The sequence below is a fragment of the Marmota marmota genome, unplaced genomic scaffold, assembly GCF_001458135.2.
Source record: "Marmota marmota marmota unplaced genomic scaffold, marMar, whole genome shotgun sequence".
Taxonomy (NCBI): domain Eukaryota; kingdom Metazoa; phylum Chordata; class Mammalia; order Rodentia; family Sciuridae; genus Marmota; species Marmota marmota.
In genome coordinates, this window is record NW_026000223.1 from 698,650 (window position 1) to 708,045 (window position 9,396).

General features: G+C 37.2%; 1 protein-coding gene across 1 annotated transcript in view; it reads right to left on the bottom strand.

Annotated features, from left to right (window-relative positions):
* The window catches only part of Gsr (glutathione-disulfide reductase), a 58,352-nt gene that overhangs the window by 3,547 nt on the left and 45,409 nt on the right, over nucleotides 1-9,396 (bottom strand). The window contains exons 10-12 of the mRNA XM_015501237.2: nucleotides 7,659-7,770; nucleotides 2,978-3,109; nucleotides 2,089-2,222 (exon numbers count right to left, since the gene is read on the bottom strand). Of these exons, the coding sequence (XP_015356723.1) occupies nucleotides 2,089-2,222; nucleotides 2,978-3,109; nucleotides 7,659-7,770 (378 nt within the window). The remainder of the gene's footprint in view (nucleotides 1-2,088; nucleotides 2,223-2,977; nucleotides 3,110-7,658; nucleotides 7,771-9,396) is intronic.

Below are 9,396 nucleotides of genomic sequence, written 5' to 3' on the forward strand. Positions count from 1 at the left end.
TTTAGTTGTTGATGTACCTTTATTTTTTATTCATTTATGTGTGGTGCTGAGGATCAAACCCAGTGCCTCACACATGCTAGGCAAGTGCTCTGTTACTGAGCCACAACCCAGCCCCCCTATTATTATTATTATTTTTTTAGTTATTGATGGACCTTTATTTATTCATATGTGGTGCTGAGAATTGAACCCAGTACCTCACACATGCTAGGCAAGTGCTCTGTTACTGAGCCACAACCCAGCCCTATTATTATTATTATTATTTAGTTATTGATGGACCTTTATTTTATTTATTCATATGCAGTGCTGAGAAATGAACCCAGGGCTTCACACATGCTAGGCAAGTGCTCACCACTGAGCTATATTCCCAGCCCTAAACCTTTTTTTTTTTGGGGGGGTGCTAGGGATTGAACCCATGGCCCTATGCTTGTGAGACAAGCATTCTACCAACTGAGCTATACCCCCAGCCCCAACCTATTTTTTTAATGTCAAAATAAAACTGATTCAAATGCAAATCAAAACTACAATGAGATATCAATTCACACCCACCTGGAATGGCTGTTAATGAAAAAGATAAGACAACAGCAATTGTTGGCAAAGGAGTGAACAAAATAAAAACCTTATACATTACAGGGGTGCAGGGGATATAAAATGGTGCAGACACCAAGAATAATTCAGCAGGCTCTCAAAAACTTAAAGGCATAAATTAGAAAAAATAGCCGAATAAACTACTTCACCATTTTATGTTAAACTCAAAATTATATTATATTCTAACCTTTACCAGTATTTTGTTTCCTATCTATTCTGGTCTACTGGTCAATGTTGACCAGGTCTTGGTTTTTTTTTTTTAATAGCTGTTTTTGTTTTTTAGTTGTAGTTGAACACAATACCTTTATTTCTTTATTTCATGTGGTGCTGAGGATCAAACTCAGTGCCTTATGCATGCAAGGCAAGAGTTCTGAGCCACAACCCCAGTCCAGTTTTTCCTTTAACAAAAAAAAATTTTTTTTTTTTTGTAGTTGTAAATGAACAGAATGACTTTATTTGTTTACTTTTATGTGGTGCTGAGGATCGAACCCTGTTGAGAGCCACAGCCGAAGTGGCCCCAGCAAACTTCAGCTGCCAGTTGATGATTGGCTCACAGCAGCCCCAGCAAACTTCTAGCTGCCAACTGATTGGCTCCTTTGAGGTGATGCTCATTGGGCTGTTTCCCCGCTCTTTCAGACCACGGAGCTGCTCATTGGGGGACTTTTTTTTGGCTCTGCCCACGCAACCCAGCCAATCAGCCTCAAGAGCAGGAGGAGTGGGGGAGGTGGAGAGGCTTGTGGGAAGCCCGGTGGTGGCAGTTGGGCTCTGCAGGTTTTCCTGTGGAGCTGTTTTGTTTGGCGTGTGTGGTTCTAAAAAATAAAGTTCGTTTCTTTTGACAAGTGGCTCCTGAATTGTGCCCAGCCAGACTGCGGCAGAACCCAGTGCCTCATCCATGCTAAGCAAGTACTCTGCTGCTGAGCTACAGCCCAGCTCATCTTGGTGTTTTTTTGTTTTTTTTTTAATAAGGATTTTTTTTTTAAGACGGATATCTTTATTTATTTATTTTTTTATGTGGTGCTGAGGATAGAACCCAGTACCTCACAAGTACAAGGCAAGTGCTCCACCGCTGAGCTATAACCCTAGCCCCCATCTTGGTGGGTTTTGATCCTCATTTTTTTTTTTTTTTTTGTGCTGGGGATTGAACCTAGGGCCTTGCAGATGCGAGGCAACTGCTCACTTGCCTAACATGTGACATCCCCAGTCCTTATCCTCATTTTTTAAGGGAAATGCAAAGTTCTTTCTAAATAAAACACTATGAAGGACAAATTATATATATGATATATATACATATATACATAATATATAATATGACATATATATTATGTATATATGTGTGTGTATATTATATATATATAATATGTATATATAGTTGATAAAGTAGAACTGCCTAGTTGAACCCGTAAGCTTACCTACTTGGTCTCCCCCATCTCCTGTCCCAGACAACTACCAGCATTCCTGTCAACTTTACAAAGCATTGTTTAGCTTACTGAATTCTTTTCATACCTTTTCCTCTTTGTTGGCACAAACCATTTTCATCACACATTTAGTTTTCCTTGTGGTCACTGCGTGATACATTGGGGTAAACGTAGTTGAGTAGATCTTCACATTATCTTTTCCATATTTATTAACAGCCTCATCTATAATGCACATTAAAAAAAAGCATTTATCAAAAAAGAAAAAAAAACCTAAATAATTACACTGAGCTATCAAAAAGAAAGTTGGGCAGAAATACTTAGCCTAAGTTAAATCACAAGATGTATCAAACAATACCAAAATAAAGGACATTCTACAAAATAAATGTCGATGGCACTTAAAAAAAAAAAAAGACAGGCTCAAGAATTTTGTCTCTTGATTAAAGGATACTCTAGAGGTATAAAAGCTACTGGTAATACATCATCTGGACTAAATTCTGGACTTGAGGGAAAAAATGTAAAAAATGACATTAGATAATTGGCAAAATTTGCATAAGATTTAAAGTTTAGGTAATACTGTATCAATTGAAGTTTTCTCATTTTGAAAACTGTATTGTGTTTATATAAGGGAACAACCTTGTTTTTAACAAATAGATACTTAAATGTGTATGTATATAGCGTGAAAAAACTGATAAAGCAAAATTATTAAAGATATATAGGAATCCTTTATACTCTTTTTGCAATTTTTGTTTAAATTTAAAATTAGTTCAAATAAGTAAGCTAAGAACCATCAGAAAGACAAACAGGGTAGTGTGGAGAAAAGAAACCATACTTTCAAAATATTAGTAGCTGAGGAATAAATTGGAGCTGGCAGTAGCCAGAGACTAACCAAAAAAGGAGTGTAATTTGGGGGCTGAGAAAGATTTAGTGGGCCAACAAGAGAACAGAAGTAATAAAATGACCTTGTTTTAAATACCTACCTTCTGTGAGTCCAACCGTCCCAATAGGGGGATGACTGAAGACCACAGTGGGGATGTTGTCATAGTCTAATTTGGAATCTTCTTTGCATTCAAAAAGTCTATGGGCAAGTTTCCGGCCAGCAGCTATTGCAACTACAAAGACATTTTAAAATCAGTGTTTATCTTACTGTTCATTTTTTTTTTTTAAACATTTATTTTTTAGTTGTGAGTAGACATAATACCTTTGTTTTATTTTATTTTACAAGGGATCGAACCCAATACCTCACACCTGCTAGGCAAGCGCTCTTCCTCTGAGCCCCAGCCCCAGCCCCTTACTGTTCATTTTAACAGCAGAATTGTTCTACTATCTATTTATCTATCTGGCATGATATAATAAAGTTTTCTCGTTTTGAAAACTGTATTGTGTTTACATAAGGGAACAACCTTGTTTTTAACAAATAGATACTTAAGTGTGTATGTATATAGATTGAAAAAATGATAAAGCAAAGAAAACGTATCAAGCTTTAGTTAACAATTCAAAACACTGACATATAAGAATTCTTTACCATTTACTATCAAAACAAAAACAGAAAAACAAGCTACATTGGTAAGTTTCCAAACATCTGGCAGTAAATCTATTTAGTGATGATATTAGCTTTCTGATAGATACTTTAAAAAAATATCGTATTTTATTATTTTTAAATACCTTTATTTATTTATTTTTATGTGGTGCTGAGGATCGAACCTTGCAATTCCTAGGCGAGCACTCTACCAATGAGCCACAATCCCAGCCCCCTGATACATATTAATGGAACAAATTAGTTTTGCACATCTCTGATTCTATTCATAACCATATTCATTTCACAGTAAGATATTTTAACATAAGAGGTTACTCTTGCCAGGTGAGTAAGCCCAGCTACTCAGGAGGTTGAGGTAAGGAGGATCATAAATTTGAGGCCAGCCTAATTAACTTAGCAAGACCCTGCCTCAAAATAAAATTTTAAAAAGGGCTGGGGAGGTAACTCAGTGATTGAGTGCTTGCCTAGTATGCCCAACACCCTGGGTTTAATCCCTAGCACTGAAAAAAACAAAACAAAAACCTAGAAGTTTATTCTCCTTAGCCCTTTTTATTCCTAACAGTCTTACATTTGGGGGTTTGGGGAGTATAACAGTATCACAGAGCTTGCCTAAAATGTGCAAGGACCTAAATTTGATCCCCAACACTAGAAACTTTTTTTTTAGTCAGCACAACTAAGTCTTTTTCTTTCTCTCTTTTTTTTTCTTTTTAAGATATATGTTACAGGATAGTGTGGAACCTATTTTTAAGCCTAACTTTTACAAAAGCCATTACTCCTCAGGGAATTCTTGAATTTCAGCCAATTTTCTTGGAGAATAATCTTGTAAAAATGTTTTTTCCACCCCTACAACTTCATCCTTTTAACATCAACTCTATTAAGTAAAATAATAAATGAGAACATGCTTTGTAAGTATAAATATGCTGAACTAGTAGAAAGGCTTATCATCCAAATCACCTTAGGACCTTCACTAAGCTGCATAGTCAGCCCTCTTTTATCAATGGGTTCTGCATCTGCAGAGTCAACTACTTGTGGATCAAAAATATTTTGGGGAAAACAGTGGCATGTATACTGAACATGTACAAACTTTTTCTCTAAATAATACAATCTAACACCTGTTTACCTTGTGTTTTGAATTTTAAGTAAAACGAAGTTGATTTAAAGTACACAGGAGGAGGTATCTAGGTTATATGCAAATACTATGCCATTTTATATAAAAGACTTGAACATTCACAGGTTTTATGTCTGTTGAGGTTCCTGGAACCAGTTCCCTACAGGAATGGAGGGGTAGCTGTGTATAAACTCAGCTGTCCTGAATAGGTTATTCCTTTCCCCCATTCTGATTCCGAATGTCCAGGAGGAAGCATTGACCATGCTTTAGAAAAGTTTCTTGGTGATGCTGCTACATCCTTTCGTTCAAGCCACTGTGCTTAGATTTATGACTTAAAATATTATCACAGATTTGAAGAAGTGCATTTAATAATTTGTTTTTAAGCCAAAGCATTACAATGATAACATTAGTTGACATTTCCAGTCATTGACTGGGAGCTTTGAGGCAACACAGGAAACAAGCCTGGCTCCAGGGACTTCTGATGCTGATGGCCTGTGGCTGAAAGTAAATTGTCTTTGTCAACTATAGGTTTCAGGTGGGATTTTTTTTAATGTTAAAAATTTTAGGGACTCCCTGGGTTCAATCCTCAGCACCTCATGTAAATAAATAAATAAGATAAAGGTATAATTTTTTTAAGTTTCATCTTCATTTGCTTTCCTTCCAACTTCTCCCCTTGCCTTGCCACTCACATTTAACATTTTATTTGCCAATAGGTCAAGGAAGTTAAAAGGACTTCATCAGGCCTGGAAGTTTCCGTGATTACTGAAGTTCCTGGAAGCAAGCCGACCTTGACCACTATTCCAGATGTTGACTGCCTGCTCTGGGCCATTGGGCGGGACCCAAATTCCAGGGGCTTGAATTTAAACAATCTGGTAAGCTGACTTAGTCTGTCCTGAGCAATCTTGAATCTGTCCCTATCTCACCCATCCAAAACTTGAGTGGGATTCATTGGATTCTTTTTATTTCATATATTCAGTTTGTCATCAAATCCAATCACTTTTCCTTTGAAATATTTTCCCTTTCTAGTGCCTTCACTTTGGATCAGTCCCTAATTATATTATATCTAGATGGTCCAGTGGTTTCCTGCTGGCTTCCTTCTTGCAGACTTCCTTTTTGCTGTGTGAATATTGAAAGTCCTATACTGATCCCAGATTGTCCCCAGCATCTAATTCAGATAGCTGAGTGTATACCTCATCCTGAACATTGTGTTATTCAGCAGAGGAAACAGATGTGAAGCTATCTCTCTCTGGGATCTGCCAGTACTTCACACAGAGAAAATATTCTCTTAAATTTTGAAGTAAAGTCTAACAGTGNTTTTTTTTTTTTTTTTAAAGAGAGAGAGAATTATTTTAATATTTATTTTTTAGTTTTTGGTGGATATAACATCTTTATTTTATTTTTTATGTGGTGCTAAGGATCGAACCCAGCGCCCCACGCATGCCAGGCGAGCACTTGAGCCACATCCCCAGCCCACAACTAAGTCTTAAGAGATCTATTGTAAAATGTTGACTATTGTTAATAACAATATATTATATACTTGAAAATTGCTAATGGAGTAGATTAAAGTGTTCTCACCAAAACAAAACAGAAAGATACACATGTGAGGTAATATATACCTTACCTAGCTTGTCTTAGACATCCACAATGTATAAATACTTCAAATCATGTTATATATACACTCTCTCTCTCTTTTTAAATTCAATTAAAAAATAAATTAGAGCCAGGCATGGTGACGCTTGCTTATAATCCTAGGAATTTGGGAGGCTGAGGCAGGAGGATTGCAAATTTGAGGCCAGGCTTAGCAATTTAGTCATGCCCTAAGCAAACTAGCAAGGCTCAAAATAAAAAGGGCTGGGGATGTGGCTCAGTGTTAAAGCACCCCTGGGTTCAATCTCTATTACCAAAAATAAAAAGTTATAAATAAATAATAAATTAGGAGCCAGGCACTGTGACATATGCCTGTAATCCCAGCAATGCCAGCTACTTGGGAGGCTTATCCTAGGAGGATCACATATACTTGGGCAACTTAGTGAGACCCTGCCTTAAAAAAAAAAGCTGGGTGCAGTGACACACACCTGTAATCCCAGTGGCTTGAAAGGCTAAGACAGGAGGATCGTGAATTCAAAGCCAGCCTCAGCAATGGCAAGGCACTAGGCAATTCAGTGAGACCCTGTCTCTAAATAAAATACAAAATAGGGCTGGGGATATGGCTCAGTAGTTGAGTGCCCCTGTGTTCAATCCCTAGTACCAAAAAACAAACAAACAAAAAATAAAGAAATTATCACCAACAATACAAAACAAAATAAAAAATAAATACAGGTGGTGGTGGGGGAAGAGAGCTTCTAAAGCAAATAAAAGAATTGGGGTGTGGAACAGGATAGGTTTCCATCCTGAAGCAACATCCCCAGGGCACTTTAGAAAATCTGATGAAGTCCTTCAGAAAGATGGATCAAAATCTGAAGGAATGACATCATTAACTAGATAAAGGTAAGACAAAGAACTTGGAATGTGATCCTTAACTCAGGACATGGGTTGAGGTCCTGGATGGGGGAATCAAGGAGAATCAGTTACAAGGCTAATCTAAATGACTTCTTCCAAAAGCCATTTCCACTGTCAACACAAAACTGTGACTCAAAGACTTCAGAGGGTGACCATATCGTATACACAAAACCTTTGGTCATTGCTAAGCATTTTCTTTTTAATATATATATTTTTTTAATTGTTGATAGATCTTTATTTTATTTATTTATATGTGGTGCTGAGAATCAAACCCAGTGCCTCACTCTTGCCAGGCAAGTGTGCTACCACTGAGCCACAGCCCCAGTCCCTATTGCTAAGCATTTTCTTAAGTCTTTTAAAGAAAATTGAATATGGTTCAGAAAATGTCAGGCCTCCAAATCAACATCCATGTCAATACATTTTTACCATTTTGATGATATGAAGATACTTTGCTGAAGTGGATTTGACTATGAAAAGCTGAACAGTTTTATATAGCACACAGGGGAAGCAGCATTACCTGGAGTAAGAAGAGCTTTCCCACACACGTCCCCGACAGCGTAGACACCTTTGACATTGGTATTCTGGAATTCGTCTACTATAATATGACCTTTCTCATCAGTTTGAATTCCCTAAAATTATGAAGGGATATCACATGAATACTAATTTATCTACTAAAAATCAAAGAGCCAAGCTCTAATCTGCCTCAATATGCACGACACCCCTTTACCTGAGCATCCAGGAACCAACCACAAGACTTAACACAACTTGAAAGTGTGTGAAGTTGGCAAGTTTGTATCTTTGTTTAATGTAACAGGTGAAATATTTTGTCCAAGTTTAAGATGTTTGACACAGCAATGTGCAATTCAACTGGTACGGGAAACAAAGAAAGGAATCACTCAGCTCTCAGATGAACTACCTGCTAAACCTGAGTGCTTTTCAACTTTGTTCACCAACGGGCTCCTCCTAAGGCAGGCTAACACATCCCATACAGGGACACAACCTGAAGCAGTCACCAAAAGCATTTGCAGTTTACTATTTTTTATTTTTAAAAATTTAAGCAAACTTCACATTCTACTGTAAAATATACTGATATTTCCCATAACCAATTTTCCTTCTCTGCTGAGACATATATTTGTTTATCTTATGGCTCTGCAGATAAGATACACTCCAGTGTGAGTAATAAATGTACAGCAAAAGAAGAAGCATAATGGATTATACAGGGCAGCATGATGGTTAAGAGTAGACTCTTCAGAGCCAGGTGTGGTGGCACATGCTTAAGATCCCAGAGATTGGGAGACTGAGGCAGGAAGATCACAAGCTCAAGACCAATTTAGGAAACTTGGTGAGATCCTGTCTCAAAAAATAAGAAGGGTGAGGTATAGCTTAGGGGTAAAGCATTTGCTTAGCATGCACAAAGCCCTGAATTAATCACCAGCGCCACGAAAGAGAAAAAAAAGAAGGGTAAAACCTTTGGACTTTATGGGGTTTATGGGTCTACCTGGGGTTCAAATCCCATAAGATACATTATACAGCTATATCTTAACATTGCGATAAAACGGAACATTTCTCTTGCCTCATTCTTAAAAAATTCAGCAAACAGAATTTAATACTGGACCCACCAACACCCACACTGTACAAAGGCAAAGTTGCTCTTGAAGGGTGAAAGAGCTGGATGATTAGTTTCATTAATATAAAAACAGACAACTACTTTGACTAAATTTCATAGAACAATAAGATTAAAAACAAGCCAAGGGGCTGGGTTTGTGGCTCAGTGATAGAGCGCTTCCTGAGCATGTGTGAGGTACTGGGTTCAATTCTCAGCACCACATAAAAATGAATAAATAAAATTATGATATTGTGTCCATCAACAACTAAAAGAAAAAAACAAAACAAAACAAATATCTCCCTGGGAATTTTATTCTTTGTAAATAGGTAGCTGGGCACGGTGGCACACACCTGTAATCCCAGCAATTTGGGAGGCTGAGGCAAGAGGATTATGAGTTCAAAGTCAGCCTCAGCAATTTAGTGAGACCCTAAGCAACTCAGTGAGACCCTATCTCTAATAAAATATAAAAAAAAAGGGGGCTGGGATTGTGGCTCAGCGGTAGAGCGCTCACCTAGCACGGGCGGGACCTGGGTTAGATCCTTAGCACCAAATAAAAATAAAGGTATTGTGTTGTGTCTATCTATACCTAAAAAAATAAATATTAATATATATATATATATATATATATATATATATATATATATATACA